Source organism: Bison bison, unplaced genomic scaffold (genome assembly GCF_000754665.1).
Source record: "Bison bison bison isolate TAMUID 2011002044 unplaced genomic scaffold, Bison_UMD1.0 scf7180017864270, whole genome shotgun sequence".
NCBI lineage: Eukaryota > Metazoa > Chordata > Mammalia > Artiodactyla > Bovidae > Bison > Bison bison.
This window is the reverse complement of record NW_011494842.1, coordinates 9,418,689-9,439,779: the sequence shown is the minus strand read 5'-3', so window position 1 is coordinate 9,439,779 and position 21,091 is coordinate 9,418,689. Positions and strand designations below refer to the sequence as shown.

The window sequence follows — 21,091 nt, the reverse complement described above, 5'->3', positions numbered from 1 at the left end:
TCCCTGGCTCACCCTGCCCCAGGCAATGCACCTCCTGACCAAAGTCAGGTCAGGTCAGAAGATGTCAAGGGGAGAGTAACACCGACTATCTCTTTTAACTCTAACAACACGGAGTATTTTTTTCTTCCCAATTTAAAGATAAGGAAACTCAAACTCAGAAAAGCTAAAGCAAATGGTCCAAGGTCACTCAGCAAAGAAAAAAAAGCCGCAAAATTAGGATTTGAATTCAGCTCTGATACTGAACAATGATTCCAAAACTTCCACTACGCCAGCCCCCCTTCAGGGTTACGATGAACCCACCCACTGAAATTAAGTGGTTCCCTCCCTGGCTACTGACCACAGGGACAGAACAACACTGCAGGGCAGGGGAGTCACCAGGAAAAAGGATGCTCACAGAAACACGCCAAACTGACATCTGCTCTCCAGGAAAAAAATCTTAGCTAAATTTCAGGTTCCCCACAACCGACTCAAAAGAATAAGAAAAACCCAGCACAGCCCCTCACACAAAATCTTCAGCGCCAGCTCTAGCCATGAGGCCTTACCTTACACTTCAACACACTGCGAAGCAGGCCTTCCCCACAAAACTCTGTTTCATCTTCAATAATCATCTTTCTCTACAGGAAGAAGAAAACAATCCATAATGACCACATGTGACTGCATTTGGGGGGAATCTAGGGTTCTGAGTGAGCAGAGCAAAAGGGGGCTTGAGTCCCTGCCAGAGAATATCAACCCCTGAGAGACGGGAAAGAGAAAAGCCTAAATCCCCCTGGCTCGGCTCCAGACAGCTGCGAGAAGGAGCAGCCCCCTGGGGGCTCCCGCGAAAGCACCATATGGATACAAGACTTGTGAATGCTGAGGCTGAGAAAAGCAAACAGGGAGGAGACACCCAAGCTGTCTGTCCCTAGAGTGTGGCGGGGCAGAAGGATGGGGGATATCTGGGAACACCCAAAATGACAGAGGCTGTCCTTTAGCCAGGAAGCCTCTTGCTCCTTGGTGAGTATGAAGGCAGGACCTCAGGCACTGACTTGGCAGCGTCACAGAAAACAAGGGCGTGGGGGATGTTGAGTTCAGCGTCATGTACGAGTGAGGCTGCCTCTAAATCAGTGGTGCTCAAACTCGGTATTCTCAGGTTTTACGCTCTTTAAGATCACTGAGGATCCTGAACAGCTTTTGTTTCTGTGGGAGACAGACGTGTATATGTGTGTGTGTGTGTGTATTTATATACCTTATTATTAGAAATTAAAACAGAGATGTTTAAATATTTAGTAAGAAATATTTACACACTCAGTCGTGTCCGACTCTTTGCGACCCCATGGACTGTAGCCTACCAGGCTCCTCCCTCCATGGGATTCTCCAGGCAAGAGTACTGGAGTGGGTTGCCATTTCCTTCTCCAGGGGATCTTCCCAACCCAGGGATTGAACCCGGGTCTCCAACATTCCAGGCAGATGCTTTAACCTCTGAGCCACCAGGGAAGCCCAAGTTTAAAATGTTATATTAATATCAATAAATGTGTACGGAAACTATATTCCGGAAAAAAATGATTGGGAAGAGTGGCACTGTTTTCCCTGTTTGCAAAGCTCAGCACCCAGCTTACACAAGACAGAGAGTCTCCTGCCCACATGTGCATTCAGCATGTGCTATCACGTGTCATAGCTTCTGGAAGACTTCTCAGGACACTTGCAAGAGAATGAGAATGAAAAAGGCAAATAACTGTTCAGAATTATGAAAATAACTGACCTTGTAGACCCTCTGAAAGGGTCATGGAGATCCCTCAAGTCCCTATACTTTGAGAACTGCTCTCTGGAACATGCTGATCTGGTAAAACTATATACTTAATTCTTACAATTTTTCAGAAAGAGAATAAACAAATTCCTTTTGTAACAACTCTCTCATTCCTTTCTGAGGACAGGGGTAGTCTTTTATATCTACCTGGAACAGTGCCCAGTAGTGACCAGAATATACACAGGTGTATAATAAGCTACTCTAAAAAGCAGCCAAGAGGAAGACAGAAGTTATGCATTTTGTGCTGCCTTGCAAGGTAAATGACTAGGAGGAAAAAAGCCCAGCATGCCACATCTTCCAGGGGCATATCCGTGAAGCTCTTGACACCCTCTTGACGTAGCTTTATTCCTGCTAGAAAGCTCAAATTCACACTTTTCTTAAACTGTGAGTATACAGATACACACACCTGATTTGAGGAGGAGAAATGTCAGAAGTGTCAAGAATTCAGAGTACATTTTCCGCAACTCCTACCTTCCCCACAACCATCCAATCGCTCATTTCCTGAGTGTCAGGAATTTCAGTGGTACATTCTGGGAACCATGACACCTGCTCACAGGCACTGGGCTACAAACAAAAGAGAGGCAAGTAAGTCAGGTAAGGCAGACCCTCAGGGCCAAGCCCCAGCTCACCAGGGCTTTCCCCAAAACGATCAAGAGGGGCTCAGAGTGAGAAGTGTCCAGGAAGCTGAGGCCAACGGCAGTGTCAGACCTAAAAACGGAGCCAGACTTCTGAAGTTCAGCTTCTAAAGGCCAGGGCCAATTCTGGTTTGAATTCTAAGAAACTTCTCCAACTTTCAAAGTTTCTTTCATTTGTTCCAGTATTATTTGATGAACACCTACTGTGGACTAAAAGCTCAGTACACAGAGGTAAAAAGACATAGTCTTTAACTCAGGTGGCCTATAGTCAGAGCAGTGGGGACAGAGAGAAGAATATAAGTCTATAAGGTAATTACATCAGGAAGACAGTGCAATAAGCCTCACTTACTGATGCCTTTTATTGCAAGACACAGTAGAAACTGGCTTCTCTAGTGCTGCTTCCTCTTAATTTTTCAGTCACTTTCCTTACCAAGCTAAAACTGTGGTTTTCATCCTGGCCACACTAAGATTATCTGTAGACCTTTTAAAAAGTACTGATGCCTGGGCCCCACCCTCAGAGTATATGATTCTGTTGGTCTCAGAGGGATTGGGTATAAGGACATTTTTTTAGAGGTCGCCAGGTGATTCTAATGTGCATCCAGAACTAAGTTCACAGGGCTGAAGAGACAACGATTATAAAACCTAAATAGGTGGCTAACCTGCATTGGCAGCTCCACATTTTCCCTCCAAGCAAGTGTGGAGAAGAGATTCAGCATTGCGAATTGAAGCAATGAGATTAAAGGTAATATTACATGCTCTGAAAGGCATAAAATGGTATCTCAATGCAAGGTCTTGAGGGCAAGCCAACTACCATCAACAGAGAAAAAGTTTAAAAGAAAAATTACTGAAAACTTTGTCAATGAATCTAGCAGTGAATCATGGCTTCTCCTCCTGGTCAAATCCAGTCCCTTTAGGTATAAAAGTTGTGAATTATAACCTGTAAAAAGAAGCTCATACACAATATGGATGCTCCTTTGGAGAGGAACAGCAGATTCAACCTCCCCTGGAAGTGTGAACATCACAGCTACCTACAAAGTGAGCTCTGTCTAAAGCTCCACACCTTACACTCCATATTCCTGGACAGCGGTGCCACTGGAGCATTCTCCATGCGGTGACTCCAGGAGTCGGACGTTCACCTCAGGCCGCCCAGACCAACTACCTTAAAGGGGTGGGGCTTCCCTGATGCTCCGGTGGTTAAGACGCTGTGCTTCCACTGTAGGGGGCACAGGTTCAATTCCTAGTTGGGAAACTAAGATCCCACATGAGCTGGCATGGTCAAAAATAAGCAAACAATTAAATTTTAAAACAAAAACAAAAAGCAACCACAACCACACACACACAAAAAGAAGTGGCCACCAACAAATAGTTGAGGCAAACTCTTAACCAAAAGATTATCTTTAAGGAAAAAAAGTGAATTATGGTAAATGGTGATTAAGTCAGTCTTGCCTCAAAAAAATTATTCATGGAATTCCCTGGTGGTCTAGTGGTTAAGACTTGAAGCTTTTATTGGCATGGCCAGGGTTTAATCCCCAGTCAGGGAACTAAGATCTCACAAGCTATGTGACAAGGCCAAAAAACCCCCTTTTTCTTCAACAGCCTGTCTCTATTAAAAACAGATTTTATGAGCCAATTTCAGATTCCAAGTTTAGCAAAGTTCTAATTCTGCCCCATTGAGAGGATAGGGACTTTTCACTCACTTTAGATAAATGAGGACATGGAAAGTACCAAGGAATTTGGAGGTAGAAACCTACATCTAGCCCCAATTATAAATATTTGCCTATTTTGCATTGTTGAGTCTCCGTACAACTACAAGGCAACACAGCAGGACCACTCTCAGACCCCAGCAACTCCTGGTTTGTTAGCGTCTTACTCTGACACTTTATTAGGCTTTTATCATGCACAGGTTCACAGAACTTCTTTGCTGAACTGGAACATCAGGGAGACAAATAAAATATCAATTTTACAGAGTTCAGAGCAACATCTGAAGCTCAACTTACACCAACTGTATAGGCTAGGCATTTGTGTTTTATCTTCTCTAGTTTCAACTCTATAATGGTAACATTTTACCATTATTTTTAGGTACTTTTATTATACCCACTTCAAATCCTCTGTGGACTAAGGTAGGGCATAAGTAAATGAATAAAAATAAAATCTCAACATTATCTATGCCATCAAAAGGGAATCTCTTTAGATATTCAGGATTAAAACAAACTCACACCCAAGGAGATAAGCAGAATAAACCCACAAGAGAAAAGCTATTTGGCATAAACAAACACCTATTTAATATCAGGATATCATAAACCTGAGGAGGTGCAAGGACCTTGGCAGGCACCTGATCTTTTACTCACACAGTAGGAGAGTGGCCCTCATTTGGCTCACATGAATCCTTTCAGCAGAGGGCGCTCACTACCTCCTTAGGCATGTTCATCACTGGTGAAAAGCTGTATCTATTTATACAAGTTCTTTGTGAGAGACACACTCTGCCTTTCTGTATCTTCTACCCACTGGTCTTAGACCCAGTCTTATATGAAGCAACAGGAAACAAATCCATATCCCACCGTATCTCCCCCAGGCTCCTCTTTTCCATTTTGGACACCCCCTTATCTTCCATGTAAGTAGTTCCAATCCCCACCAACCACCCTGATCATACTGCCTCTGGGGACTTCTGGTTTGTTAATATGGTTTCATAAAGACATAAATGGCCTTCCATCTCCTCGCTACACAGGTACCTCTGGCTCATCTCGCCAGTTCACATTCAGCTCTTGGTCAAAGCCTTGCAGTGTCAGACCCAAGCCTCGTCGACCTTTCTGATTAGAGGCCTCAACGATGTCCTTCCGACCCTGGCTGTATTTACCCAATCCTTCACCTTCCTTGAAGCCCATCTTGGCCTGAAAAAGAGAAGTAAATGGTGCATTTATATGAGCAAACAGAAGTGGAGCACTTACATAAATAAGACATTTATTCAGTCTTTCTACTGTGTCAGACACTGTATTAAATTGAGAAATACAAACGAGTAAGGCCTAAAGTTTTCCTTCTAGCCTAATAACTGCAATTTGATTGTGAGCCCCATGGCTGTCTATTCTGGAGGTGAAAGTCTAGGGCAACCAGAAGTTGGATAAATGAGAAGGACCTCATAGCTGTAATTAAAGGCACCAAGAGTACATAATGAATCTCACTGGACATTTGCACAACTACCCTTCCAGCTAATTTGTCTGATTAAGTGAGAAGTAAATCTAGAGCAGAGCTGATAAAGAGAACATAATTTAAAATGGAACTGCTTCCAGCGGCAACTTCTAAACCTTACCCTTAACCAGTCAAATGGCCTTACTAGGGAAGGACAATGAGGGCTTGTAGGAGCCCACTTAATCAAGAGATTAATTGAAAAATCACTTCATGTAAAACTGAGGTACGGAAGGTACTGTAAGACTGGACAGAAACATCTTTTTAAATGTCACAACTAACTAAAAAGCTTACACTAACCTCTAGAGTCCTGGGCCCAGTTACATATCCCTAAAACCAGAGACCCCAAACCCACATACCTTTGTCTAATAAAAGAACTCCAACCCTAAAGACCTGTTTCCTCTAGAGGCCTGTATTTCCTGTGGAAGGGGCACTGCAGGCTCAGCAGCTGGATGAAATTCCTACAGTAGCCACAAACCTTTCCCCAGGTCGGAGTCTGAGTCACCAACCCTCCCATCTCCCACTTTCCCGAAGTTTTTGGCCCCCAAATCAGAATCCTGACTACGACTTCAGAAGTGGCAGTTCTCATTCTCAAATGACTCCAACAGAAAATGGAGACGTCAACTATATTTGTGAAGCTAGACAGAAGACAAACTTGGATTTCCCTGACCTTTGCACATATACTGAAGTCTGGTAAGAGAAGTATGCAAGTCTTTTCTTCCACCTTCCTCCTGTGGTATATCAACAGGGTACCAAAGCTGGAAAGGAAAACTGGGCCCTCCTTTGGAAGTTAACACAGAAGACAGCTCTACTCCCATTTAGGAACCTGGGAGTGAGCAGAATTTTAGTCTTTTTTTTTTTAAGATCACTCACTAGAGCAAAAATCTCAGCATGAAGCCTCCTTATCCACCAACACACATCTGTGTGCTCACATCTGCTCATAAGAACTCACTACTAAGGAGACCAAAAGCTGCCCCAGCTCTGGACAGGAGAAGCAGGCCTGAACAGCCGCTTCCCAGGGATGATTCAATGTGATACATGTATCAGGAAGGGGTCACGCCCTCTCTACTGAACTACAGCAGCTGGGAAGCAGAGGGAAAACTTACGCCCTCGCTTTGCTGCTTCTCCTACCAACAGTTTCCCTCCTCTCATTCTGCTGGTAGAGCTTTAGAAACCCAACCCAAGTGCTGACATACCATGAGCTTCTGGGACACACTGTTATACATGGAGTAGCGGGAGGAAGTTCCCTCCACAAGAGAGTCTGCTTTGAATGCATCGTCGAAAGAGTCCGAGCTGCGTTGCTTCCCCTCAGTCTCGCTGTCAGACCCACTAAGGCTGGTAGCAGATGCTAGAAAAGAAAAAAAGAAAATGTTTTAGTGTGTTTATGGCACAATATAGCCTCTAAAAGTTCAAGTTTCATTTATACAACTAGTGTTCGGTATATGCATTGCACACACACAGTTCATTAAGTGACCCAGGTCAAATGTATTCTCTCCCTCGTCTAAACTGTGTAATCTTGGGCAAGGCCACTGAAGGCTCCTAAGGGTATCTGACACACAATGGGAGTTCAAAATCCAGTTTTCCTTTCCCATCTCTTACAAGACTGGGATGATACCTTCCTCATAGAGTTGTTTGAAGATTAAGTGAAAAAATATATTTGGGAGTGCAGTGTCAAATAAAAAATTTATTAACAATATGATTATTATTTCTGCTGCTGCTATTTATTAGTTGAACATCCCTTTCTAAACACTGATACCTGTTTTCATTTTCAACAATTCTATCATGGGGACTACTAGTTTGCGATTGTCTAACCTAGCTTTCTGTTTTCATGGCCCTTCAAACTTGTGGCTGAGAGGGGGGTGTCTACAGCACAGCCTCAAAGAGCTGGCTCACAGACTGAAAGTGGGGGAAGAGAAAGGAAGAAGTGAAGGGGGAGGTGGGGACAGGAAAGGAAGAGGAGGAGGAGAGAGAAGACCGGGGTCCAAGCAGCTGAACTGAGGCTGGGAGTAGAGGAGCTGCAACTAAAGACTCCAGGAGGGAGCTGCCGGCCTGGGGGAGTCAAGCCATTAGCTCATTTGTTAGCAATTTTGTTGCCAAAAGACTCCAAATAAGACCCACCTCAGCAGCTACTAGAAGTGGTGGGTTACTTGTCTCCCGGCCAAAGGTGGGATAAGCCACAGTCTAGATAATCACTATAACTGCATCTTTCCTTCTCTTTGATAGACATGTGAATCTCTTAGATTTTAAGGAATTCCCTGGCAATCTAGTAGTTAGGACTCAGTGCTTTCATTGCCAGGTCCCTTAGATCCCTGGTCAGGGAACTAAGATCCAGCAAGCTGCATGGCATGGCCAAAAAAAAAGAATAAGATATCCCAACCCAATATAGTTTTATTCAAGTCGTTTCTTAGGCAAACCCACCCAAATTTGGAAATAAATTCTATCTCAAAGATCAGTTAAACAGGGGACTTCTTTGGTGGTCCAGTGGTTAAGACTCCATGCTTCCACTGCAGGGGGCGGGGGTTCGATCCCTGATCAGGGAATGCAGATCTTCCATGGTGCACAGAGTGAGCAAAGAAAAAAAAAATCTGGTAAAACAATTTCTGCATATTACCACTGAAAATGGTATAAACCACAAGCCAGGAGGAATGCAGAACAGGAAATTACAGTGGCAGTGTTCAACCTGATCCCAAGGTTAAACAAGCTGTACAGTGCTCAGGAGTACACAAACCTCATTAATAGGCAACTGTGCTTGTTCTTTGGTGGAATAGTAGTTAAGACTCCCTCTGCCAATGCAGGGGTCACAGGTTCAATTTCTGATCTGGGAAAATTCCACATGGTGCCGGAAAACTAAGCCCCTTCATCCCAGAGCCTGTGCTCTGCAACGAGAGAAGCCACTGCAGGGAAAAGCCCTTGCACTGCAAGGGAAGAGTAGCTCCTACACGTCACAACTAGAGAAAACCTGCAAGCAGCAACGAAGATCCAGTGCAGCTCACAATAAAATTTTTTTAGAAGAATGAAGTTTTTTGGTTTCTTCAATTTATGAATATTATTCTTGCAAACATCTGGTAGTTATTAGGATATAAATGCTTGCTATTTAGACCTAAATACTAACAAACCTGTTAGGTATTTCTTTTGTTATTTTAAAGGCATAGTGAAAAAAGTTAAGGCAACACTAAGAGTGTCAAGAACCAAGAAAACTTGGGAACCTCCACTCCATGTATTGAAATGATGAGACCACCAAGAAACACTGTCAACTGGATAACAGAAGACTGAGACCATATCCATGAGCATGGCATCCTAACTTTAATGTTCTCAAAAAGGACAATAAGAATAAAATAGAATAAAATTTTTATTTCTTGTAATTACAAAAAGAGCTTTTGGAAGGCAAGATATACAAGACCAATAAAAGTGATTAGCCATACATGTGCGGTTGAGGCAGAGAGAAGAATACCAAAACGATTCCTTGGAACAAGTGGAAAAAGTGAAGCCTGATTTCTATTTTTATATCACTAGAGTTTATAGTGGCTATCTTTTTATATTTCTTGATTTATGAACCATGTGAATATATTAGCTATAAAAATTTTAAATAAATGTTAAAAAAAAAACCCCTAACTTAGCAACATAGCACAATTCTTTTAAGAAAGAAAGGAGGTCCTTGAGAAGAGACGTTGACTCAAAGTTCGGCTGCTTGTGGGAAGCATTTGAGGAAAGGCACAAAAGACAGCCATTTAAAAAAAATTCTCTATACACTCAAAATGGGCTTTATACAGATATTCATAACTTGAGGATTACATTCTAATTCTAAAGCCTGTCTGCACTGATCCATCCATCTCCTTGTGAGAACACGGATTCGCAAAGGGTTGACATTCAGAGAAGAGCAAAGTCTTCCCTAGCACAAAGGCCTGACTTTCCCTTCCACAGAGCTCCAACAGCACCAGTATTCACACCATTAGCACAGCATTCATCACACTGCCTGAGAGGCAGTTGCCACATGCCACCCCACTGGACACAGTCACTCCTAGGGAGCAAAGACTGTGCCACAATTAACCTTCTATCTCTAACACTTGAACTGAGGCTTTGCATTAAAACAAATAAACTAGGTACTCACTGTAGTGAATTTAAAGAACTGGCACCCAGTTGTCATCTCTGCTAAGCATCTAGTGAGTGTACAACTCCTTAGGACATTCCCTCTTACAATACCTCAAACATGTGGTGTAAGACATCCAGCCCCCAGAAATACAGGGAAGGATACATGTCATTATATATTAGGTTGGGGCAAAAGTGATTATGGTATTGGATTGTGAATTTTAAAACCATTATTAACTAGGCTCAGTTCAGTTCAGTCGCTCAGTCGTGTCCAACTCTTTGTGACCCCATGAATCGCAGCACACCAGGCCTCCCTGTCCATCACCAACTCCTGGAGTTCACCCAGACTCACGTCCATCGAGTCAGTGATGCCATCCAGCCATCTCATCCTCTGTCGTTCCCTTCTCCTCCTGCCCCCAATCCCTCCCAGCATCAGAGTCTTTTCCAATGAGTCAACTCTTTGCATGAGGTGGCCAAAGTACTGGAGTTTCAGCTTCAGCATCATTCCTTCCAAAGAAATCCCAGGGCTGATCTCCTTCGGAATGGACTGGATGGATCTCCTTGCAGTCCAAGGGACTCTCAAGAGTTCAACACCACAGTTCAACACCACAGTTCAAAAGCATCAATTCTTCGGCGCTCAGCTTTCTTCACAGTCCAACTCTCACATCCATATGTGACCACAGGAAAAACCATAGCCTTGACTAGATGAACCTTTGTTGGCAAAGTAATGTGTCTGCTTTTGAATATGCTATATAGGTTGGTCATAACTTTCCTTCCAAGGAGTAAGCGTCTTTTAATTTCATGGCTGCAGTCACCATCTGCAGACACATCTTTATTCATCAAAATACGAACCATTACAATCAACACATTTTTGCCAATAAGAAGTAAGTTGGTTTATTCCTGTAGCATAAAAATCCATGTTTGGGGTTCAACAAACTCTTGCAAAGCATTTTCTGCCTCCCACTGGTTGTGGAAGCATTTTCCCTGCAAAAAGTCATTGAGATGCTTGAAGAAGAGGTATGGTGGATGAGGCAAAACTTGGTAGCCCAATGTGTTCAACTTTTGAATCGTTGGTTGTGTGACATATGGTCAGGTGTTGTCGTGGAGAAGCACTGGGCCCCTTCTGTTGACCAATACTGATTGCAAGCGTTGCAGTTTTCAGTGCATTTCATCGATTTGCTGAGCATACTTCTCAGATATAATGGTTTCACTGGGATTCAGAAAGCTGTAGTAGATCAGATGGGCAGCAGACCACGAAACAGTGACTATGAGATTTTTTTGGATGCAGTTTGGCTTTGGGAAGTGCTTTAGAGCTTCTCAGTCCAACCACTGAGTTGGTTATCGCTGTCATATAAAATCCATTTTTCATCATACATCACAATCTGATCAAGAAATGGTTCATTGCTGTTGCATACAATAAGAGAAGATGACACTTCAAAATGACAATTTTTTTGATTTGCTGTCAGCTCATGAGGCACTCACTCACCGAGCTTTTGTACCTTTCCAATTTGCTTCAAATACCAAATGACCATAGAATGGTGGACGCTAGGTTCTTTGACAACTTGTGTAGTTGTAAGAGGATCAGCGTTGATGACTGTTCTCAGATGTCATTATCAATTTTCAATGGCCAGCCACTATGATCCTCATCTTCAAAGCTCGTCTCCTTTGCACAACTTCTTGAACTACCACTGCACTGTACGTTCACTAGCAGTTTCTAGGCCAAATGAGTTGTTGATGTTGCAAATTGGCGCCACTGCTTTATGACTTCAAGCTCAAGAAAATGGCTCAAATTTGCTTTTCATCAACATCATTTCCATAGTCCAAAAAGTAAAGATAAACAGAAAGTAAAAAGACATTAGCAGGAAAAAAAAAAACAAAAAAAGGCGAGAAATGTGCATTAAAATGACATATAATATCACATTCATTAAGAATGTATTCCAGTATCAAATGGCAAATTTCAACAATACAAAAACTGCAATTACGTTTGCACCAATCTAGTATTTGTCCAAATACACAAAGTGTGCAACATCAAGAGTGAACCGTAATGTTGTATCAGCATAGGTTCATCAATTTTAACAAATACAGCACTCCAGAGACAGATGTTGCTAATGGAGGAGGCTGTACACACAGGGGCAGGGGTGTAGGAGGTCCCTTTCTACTTTCAATTTTGTTGTGAAACAAACGCTCTAAAAAAAATAAAATGAAGTCTTAAAAAAATTTTTTAAGGTTCAACAAACAATTTAAGCATGAAGATGGAAGATCTATATCCTAACAGAGAACTGTGTCCCCTTGGACTACTCTTTAGCACCCTGTACCAAGGCCAAAAAAGGACACCTTATACTGTTTAATACATCAGGCAACAATTTTGGTTCAGGACCTGTTTTTATAAACGGTCCATGTTGTATACAATGGAGTACTATCCAAAAGTATCAGTCCTACTTCCAGAGAGCTTAAAAATCCAACAGCTAAGATAAATATGCGTTTTTCAGTATATATGACGTTCTGCAAAAGGAAAACAGGTCAGCATGTGTGAAAAAATCAGAATAAACTTAAAACCAAAATTCTGGCTTCTGAGGAGGAATGTTGGCTGAGACAATCCCTGAATGAGAGGCACCAAATTGGCCTTCATCCTCTTAAGGTGACCCTCCAATTCCCTCAACAAGGAGCCGATGTGCTTACATGGGCCAATGTGGCACACATCACAGAGTGCTACTCAGAAGGACAGACCCAGAACGTTAACAATGAGTAACCATGGAAACTGAGAGGTATGGTGATATTTATTTTCTGTCTTGCCTTTCCTGCATTTTCTGTGTGAGAAATAAGAATATATTAGTTTCAAAATTAGGGTTTAAGAAATAAAAAAAAACGATAAAGAAATAAAGTCTCATTCAATAAGCCTTGTGCAGAATTTGTTTCCAGAGTAATCTTCAGAGGACAGCAGATATGAGGGAAAAGACCTGAGTAGCTCAAGACTAAGCCTGGGCCTCTCATCGCCCATGCAGAGGAGAGATGTGCGCTCAACAGAACTCCCACGCGCTGAAGAGCTGTGCTTCCCAAGGTGCAGCGTCTTTCTCCTCAGTTGCTCCTGACTCTAACCTGTACTGCTCAGTAGGGGGCAGCTCCCTGGGCACAGCCCTAAAGTTTCTCAGGGAAGCCCAGGGATCCTGCCACCGGACTAGCCTAGAACTTAGCATGTTACATCAGTTGTTATTTCTTTCACCAGCTATCTGGAGACTCACACATCTGTCTATACAAAGGTTAGGAAAGCTTGGTATCCTTCTCACAGGACAATGTGCCCTTGATCCAGCTCTAGGGAGCTGCCAGGCTGTTAGGTTTGCTTAAGGATCCATCAGTGGGCACCCATCAAAAATATGATTACCATTCCTGGGCATGTAGGGTTGCTGCCACCATCAGATCCCAGAGAGAGAGAGATCTTTTGTTTTGTCTTCGTAACATTTTTGGACCAAAATGACAGAGAGAACCAAATGTGGGTGCGAGGCTCACTGGGCAAATCCTTGGTGGCTCAGGTGCAATACTCCTGGACTGGACTCTTGCACAAAGATCTTTCCACTCCATTCCTCTTTCCAAGGTGTCACCGAGAGTACAGCTGTCCCGCCCAGGGTCTGAGAATGAGGCTGACGGGAGCTAAAATATCCGACTAGGCTTTTCTTTGTGAGATGGAGAAGTGTGCTGGATTAGCAGATAAGCCTTATTTCTCCATTTCATGTGCTATTTAAAGCCTGTTCTTAGCCTGACACCATTGAAGCCAAGTGCCCTGGAACAGTCTTGATGGCCACAGACTGCCACGGCCACTCTTTTCAGATGAAAAGAAGACACCTGTCTCTGCTGCAGCAAGAGCTAAAGAGGAAGTTTAGCCTCCCAAGACTGATAAGAATTAGCAAATATTGAGCAGACAATCTTATAATGAGGATATAAATTAACAGGAGTAATAAGGTTGGTCTATTAAAATCATGAGTTTCATTAAGAACTTGCCAAAGCTGGGTGGCATTCCCATTTACACCCCAGGAGCTTCCCTTCTAAAACCTACCGGAGAGCCCAGCTACTGACAGAATTGTTCACAATAGAACAGTAGGTCAAACACATCAGGATTAAAAACGAGAGTGACCACACACAAGGCGGGGCAGTGCTGACCACGAACGGCCACGGCGAGCAGCACACAGATGCAGAATAAACTACGAGATGCAATAAACACCACATCCTGCCCAATCACTGCTGCGGAGCACACTCATTCCTGTTTAGAGACTCAATTTCTCCTTCATGCCGGACAAATGGTAACTCGTTAGAGCAATTTAAACAGATACCAATAAAGGAAGTTTTTGATTAAGGTCATGAATCTGGGCTGACAGGAAAACGATGGTGTTTCAGGGAAAAGAGCCTATTTAGGGAAGAATTAAAACCTGGTGGAGAGAAGGCACTTTCGGCTGAAGGAGCCCGGCGACTTCCAGAGCAACACGCTGTGGGAGGGCTGGGAGCCCACACGGGATGTGCAGCTGAGGAGAAAAGGAAATCGTCTCGGGGTCTAGACCAACCTATCCTGTGACAAACAACCAAAAAGAACAAAATGACTGCCATCTGCCGCTCCTTGCTTAATTTCCAAGAGTATATTTAGGCTTGAAAATGCCTTCAAACTCCTCTTAAAATACTCAAAAGAACACACGATGACCCAGTGGCCATGACAACATCCCTTTTCTTCTTTAGTCTGGTCAGATGTCAGTCTCAGACTGGCAATGCAGCTACCCTGTCAATAATGCAAAATAAACAAACTGATCAAACTAAATAGACCTATTAATGAGTCACCACATTGATCTAGCAAAGGAAGCACAAACAAGGCCCAGACAGACAGACACAGCAACTACTCATGTTTTGTTTTTCTATCTGCACTCCCTAAAGAGCATTTTTCAATCATCTATTCAACAGTGTGTCCAGGTAGCAGTGGCTGGAGAGGAAACACATCTGCTTTAATGCAGTGTGCTGAGCAGCAAAGTCACACAGAGCTCTCAGCAGATATGCAGTTTCTGGGGAGACAGAAAACTACCGGAGCACACTGTCTAGGGGATGCCTGAGAGAAGTCACCACAGAAGGAGATGACAGAGACGCAAGGCACTTAATGAAATGATCCTCTGCAGACTGGAGGAGGGGTGGCACAATCAAAGAGGTGAAGCATTTTAAGGCTCTTAGAAAAGATACCCCTGTAGCCTTCCATCAGTTCTATTCAGTAAATATTTTAGTTCAGTTCAGTCGCTCAGTCATGTCCGACTCTTTGTGACCCCATGAACTGCAGCACGCCAGGCCTCCCTGTCCATCACCAACTCCCGGAGTTTACTCAAATTCATGTCCATTGAGTCGGTGATGCCATCCAACCATCTCATCCTCTGTCGTCCCCACTTACTGTGCCATTTATTCCATGCCAGGCATGGGGCTTCAGGGGGAGGGGCACAGACAGCAGTCTTGCTGATGAAGACACCAGACCCTCATCCTCAGAGCCTTCTGTGGAGCAGCTGCTGCTGCTGCTAAGTCCCTTCAGTCGTGTCCGACTCTGTGCGACCCCATAGATGGCAGCCCACCAGGCTCCCCCGTCCCTGGCATTCTTCAGGCAAGAACACTGGAGTGGGTTGCCATTTCCTCCTCCAATGCATGAAAGTGAAAAGTGAAAGTGAAGTCGCTCAGTCGTGTCTGACTCTTAGCGACCGCATGGACTGCAGCCCACCAGGCTCCTCCGTCCACCGGATTCTCCAGGCAAGAGTACTGGAGTGGGTGCCATTGCCTTCTCCCTCTGTGGAGCTGCCCCTCCCTAAAACTAGCTGACCCGGGAAGTTAACAGTGTTTGCCTCTGCCTCATTTTTCTGCCAGTCAAAGGGACCAAACAGCCTATTGCCAGACATATACAATGTACTGGCCACCTCTAGATTTCCATTCTGTACACACAACAGGAACAGTCAAACCTGACTGAGTCATATGGTACTACTTCTGAAAAGGTTAAAGCCATTTGCCAGAATTAAGGGGAGTTTGTGGGAGAATGGGAGGGAGGGGGGATAATCTCCACAGTTACCTTTTTAAAAGCTTGAAATTTAAATTAGACTGGTTCCCTTGAAAGAGTCTTAAGTATACACCTTTATCTCCTGGGAGATAAAGAGACATTTGAGAGCAAATGTCCCTTGAGATTCACTTAGGACCAGATATCTCCACCACCTAAGTATTCCCCTAGGCACACACTCCCCTTCTCCCTTGCAGGCCATTTCTCCTGCTCAAGACTGAAGATTCTACCTTCAAGTTGCTCAAATCCCAGGTGAGGAAGGAAAATTCCCTTCCTCAACACTTGCCAGAACCGACTCACCCAATATATTTTTGCCTTCCCAAATTAGCAACCTCAATGACATAAACCCTTTCCCACCCACCCTAAAATCCATTGTGACAACTTTAAAGCCGCACCTATCCCCACACAGAAGGTTATAAGAAGAGTCTCTTATCTAGCGGGGATCATGGCCACACCAAATGCTTCATTAGCTGTCTGCAAGGTCTGTCAAGTTCCTCCCTTCTGGACCAGCAATTCAGTACACCTGATGAGTTACCGCCCTTCAATTAGCCAGCCTCTTGAGAATAAACTGTATTTTTTTCTATCACCCTCAAGGGAATGCTTTACACTATTTCAGTCACCAATCAGTCACCAAATTTCATTCCAATTTACCACTGATCCAGCACAGGATACAAAATGCAAGACTGCTGGGGGTATTGGGTGTCCAAAACGTCATATCGACCCAGCACTGGGAACATGGCATTTGGAAACAGGGTCTCTGCAGATGTAATCAAATTAAGATGAGGTCATACTGGATTAGGGTGGGCCCTCATCCAATGACTGCTATCCCTCCTAAGAAAAGGGAAATTTGAACACAGACACACACAGAGGCAAAGACTGGAGTTACGCTGCTGCAAGAACACCAGGAATCGCCAGCAACTAGCAGAAATGAAGACAGGCAGGGCAGGATTCTTTCTTAAAGCCTTGGGAGGCAGCATGGCCCTGCCGTAACCTTCGTTTTACACTTTTAGCTTCCAGAAGTCTGGAGAATATATTTCTGTTGTTTTAAGCTACGTACTTCACGGTACTGTTAGGAAATTAATACAGCTGGCAATTCAAGGAAAATGCAAACAGAGCTACTTCTAATTGTTTGGTATTTCAGGCAAGCTCCAAGACAGAAAGCTCCACAGAAAGCACCTGTGGAAACTGTGAACATCTGTCACCCTAGAAAATAAGCAAAGTAAAATGCTAGGTTCAACCAGATCAGTGAAATCCTTAAAGCTTAATGCAAACAGCGAACACAGGGATGCTCCAATTCCTTCGGGTGTTTCTGACCATAACTGCCAAGGGAACTGAGAAAACAGAATGCAAAAACCTGAGGGAAATTAAGCCAGATCACCACAGCAAAGAGTCCAGCCCTGTGAAAGAGCCCCAGGATCACTAACAGCTGAGAGCAAGGGGCACTCAAGGCTCACCACTATGTCTACCTGGCTGAAGGCAGCAAAGAGTGCCACTCACTGGAGGACCACAACAGAACCAAGGCACGCCTGTAGAAAGGCCAGCATTTTAGTTATAACACATTCCCAACCTCCAACAGGAGAATGGCAAAAGAGAAAGTCTACAGCCGATACATCTCGGTAGAATTTGCCGAATTTTCCTCATGGGGCAGTGGGCTGTATTCTGCCCAACTGAGGCATCAGGGATTCAAGCAGCCAGATGGTCAGTGGTCTCTGACCAGAGGCAGGCTTACCTTTTGCTGCATGATTGACAGAGGAAGGAGGCTCATCATCAGATGTGGAGCTGAGGCTCAGGGCAAGCTCAGCAACTCTTTTCTTCTGTTTCTTGAGAGGGGCAGTGCATTCTGAATCATTTCTCCTCTTCATTGTTACTGCAACCATAAATCCAGATAGTCAGCTGCCCTGGTCAGAGACACTAGGATCACAGCAGGGAATTCCAGAGAGTAAACCATTAATGGGATGAAAGCTGGCAACTCCAAACAGCTCCCAGTGCCAGTGCTTGAACAGCTTCTTCCTCAGAATGATACCCAGGAAGGCTAGCCAAGCTCTGGTTTTCAATAAGAGCTGTCAGTTTGACTGGAAAATGTGGTGCTCACCGACCCAGAGGTCTCTGGGCCACTGGTGTCAAATACTAAAAAGTCATGGATCAACTCCACAAGCCACAAGGGAAAAAAAGGCCTTAGGTACTTGCTAGTCTATAGTTTTGATGCAACAAGGGACACGTGTGATGATAAGGTACACTAGAAATTAATCATGAAACCTAATGAATACCAACAAATATTTTCAAGGTGAAAAGACTATACCAGAAAGGCTACTCCATCGCATTATTTCACCAGGAAAATTAAGAGATTACACAGTATGATACAAAAACTGGTTTTTGGTTTACTTCAGGATGTTTGAAAACCTGGGAGAATTGGGAAAGTTTTTAAATGGAGTAAGGAATGGAAGCAGTGGTTGACTTGACTGAAAAAATGGAAGAGTGGGAAAGTTAGCAGGACCAGACATCATATCATAGGACTCAGGTACAAAAACAGAAATTTTAAGAACAAGAACCCGCCTCCAGAAAAAGAGAATGGAAGGAGGCGAGGCACGGTGTCACCATCATCCATGCCCATGGGTAAGCATGAGAGGCAAACATGAGGGGGGGAAATGAGATGGAATGAAGTAATAATGAGATTCCTGAAATCATTCCTCAAGGAGTGATTAAATTGAAAAACAAGAGTAGGTGAAAACACAGTGGCTATAAGAGGACTCAGAAAAGAGAAAGTACTCAAAAATAAGAGCAAACACTTGGGTGCTCAGCTGGCCTGCAACTGCTTGGGGAAGGGGAGCTGCAGGGACACAAGAGCAGGCGAACAGCATGGGTCAGGGCAGCAGTGCTGAAATCCAAAGATATCACTGATCCCTCATGATTCAAACATGAATCACGTGTCACTTCTCTCTAGCTCAAGGATGAGCCAGCCAACCCCACACACAATCTCCTCCTTTCTAAGGAGGCAGCCTCTTAACTAGGCACTGGCAGGAGCTATCCTAAGAAGGAAGAACAGGAGAAGCTGAATAAACAGAAAACAAAACCAGGCTGAGCTACATTTAACTTTAAAGTACGGTCTTAAAAATCCGCCCCCTCCCCGCCCCCGCAACCACCACCACCTCCAAGGCCCATAACCTAAGCAAAAAGGGGCCTCTGATTCCTAGCACGTCTGGGGGAGGCTGGAAGCACAGGAAACTCAAGAACTGTGTGAGATGGATGCAGGAAAAGGAGTGGAAATAGTGTGCCAAAGGCAGGAGATGCTGGTGCTCCGCCCCTACACATCCTAGATCTGGACCTTCCAAACCACCTCATCCAACCCTCTTTTCCTTTGCCACTGCAAGGAACTGAGGCCCGAGAGGGGAAGGCCGCGCAGCCAACCGACCACAGCTCAAGTGACCTACACATCCAAAAGAATGTGCCCTGGCAGGGAACTCTTCCACTCGCTGCTCTCCCAGGGAAGGGGTTCAGATCCCCTCTCCATCTCCCCAGGCCTGGGTTTCGCACCGCCACCCGTTATCACAAGAAGCAAGAGATGAGCTCGCGTCCCTCCCGGCCAGCCTTCTCATTTGTAGACAACGTGAGTGTGTGAAGAATATGTGCGCAGAGACGTGTGTCAGCAGCGGCTGGTGGACTGGAGACAGGGCGCGGGGGAAGAGACGGGGGATGTAAGAGAGGAGGGGAGAGAGAAGGGGCGGCAGGGGTCACGACCGCCAGCGCGGGGGCCGAGGCGGCGGCGGCGGACGTGAGGATGCTGAGCCCCGCGTGCCCGCCCGCTCGCGCCCCCCACCCGGGGCCGCGCGTCGGCACTCACGCTGAGGGAAGAGGGCGACCTGCCAAGGAGCGGAGAGGGGGGGCGGTCAGGCCGCCGATGCCGCCGCCACCAGGCCTGGCCCAGCCGCTGCCAGAGCCGCCGCCTCCTCCCTCAGTTTCGCTTCCCCACTAGCCCGCCCCGGTCCGCGGGCCGCCTAGTCGCGCTCGGGTCCCGCCCTGCGGGCTGCGCAGCCTGATGACGTCAGGGCAGCCGGCTTCCCCCACCCCTCGCGGGCCCTGGCCCCGGGGAAGACCTGCTCGGCTTCGGGGCCGCCTCAGCCCCACCCTGCCCCGGGCCTGTCCAGGGCGCCTGCGCAGAAGACCCGACGCGGAAGGACTATAAAATCGAGAGCAACCAGGTCTCTTGTTTTCTGACACTAGAGGACGAGAAACAAACGTGGAAAACAGAAAAGGCAAAGTGGCATCACATCAACTCCTCTCTCAATCAATTGTTTTAATTTTACAGATTAAGAACAAGTTTAGAGAGGTAAAGGATAAAATGGTTTGAAGGCACACACACCCAACCTTGTTGTTCACTGCTGTTATCTCCAACATAGAGAAACAGTGCAACCTCTACATATACTGAAGTAAAATCTGGAAGAAAGAAGGAGAGCTGTCTATGGCCTCTTACCGTATGGACACATAGGGCTTCCCTTGCCAACTCCTCTTCTGATCTTCAGACCAATGGGGCCAGAAGTTTGCTGAGCGTCCTCGGTGTCACCTTGTTCCTGGAGTCCAAGCTTGTTCTGCTCTCCCGGGACAGGCCAATGACTGGAGACCAGGGCTTGAGGCAAGGAATACAACTTCATTCTGAGAGCTGATTGACTGAGAAGCTGACAGACTATATCTCAAAATAACTATCTTGCCAGGTTTTTTTTAATAGATCAGCTATGGGGGGGATGTGAGGAAAACAAAGTAAAAAGGCCATTGATCTTGCAAAGATCTCCTAGAATAGAGAGTCTCAGGCAGGGGATGTGTTAATTTCTCACATCTTGCCATCTACAGGTGGACAGGGCTCTGAACAAAGGCGCTTTAACAGTCAGGCAGAGGAGCAGGATTCTCTGAGGCAGGGCTTACAAGTGATTATAATAACAAAAGCAATGAAAAGCAAGTCTAAGAAACACCTCCAACATGGAGTCAGAATGGGCCTGCAACAACTTCACACCCATAAACTCAAGTCTGACCTTCAGTTCAGTTCAGTTGCTCAGTCGTGTCCGACTTCGCGACCCCATGAATCGCAGCACGCCAGGCCTCCCTGTCCATCACCAACTCCCGGAGTTCACCCAGACTCACGTCCATCGAGTCAGTGATGCCATCCAGCCATCTCATCCTCTGTCGTCCCCTTCTCCTCCTGCCCCCAATCCCTCCCACCATCAGAGTCTTTTCCAATGAGTCAACTCTTCGCATCAGGTGGCCAAAGTACTGGAGTTTCAGCTTCAGCATCATTCCTTCCAAAGAAATCCCAGGGCTGATCTCCTTCAGAATGGACTGGTTGGATCTCCTTGCTGTCTAAGG

At 45.1% G+C, this 21,091-nt stretch overlaps 1 protein-coding gene across 1 annotated transcript in view; it reads right to left on the bottom strand.

Annotated features, from left to right (window-relative positions):
• CMTR1 (cap methyltransferase 1) overlaps nt 1-19,745 on the bottom strand; it is a 51,823-nt gene extending 32,078 nt beyond the window's left edge. Inside the window, exons 1-6 of the mRNA XM_010848688.1 lie at nt 19,578-19,745; nt 17,469-17,606; nt 6,795-6,946; nt 5,148-5,306; nt 2,255-2,347; nt 543-614 (exon numbers count right to left, since the gene is read on the bottom strand). Coding sequence (XP_010846990.1) covers nt 543-614; nt 2,255-2,347; nt 5,148-5,306; nt 6,795-6,946; nt 17,469-17,601 — 609 coding nt within the window. The 5' untranslated portion in view covers nt 17,602-17,606; nt 19,578-19,745. The remainder of the gene's footprint in view (nt 1-542; nt 615-2,254; nt 2,348-5,147; nt 5,307-6,794; nt 6,947-17,468; nt 17,607-19,577) is intronic.
• Between the last annotated feature and the right edge of the window lie 1,346 nt (nt 19,746-21,091).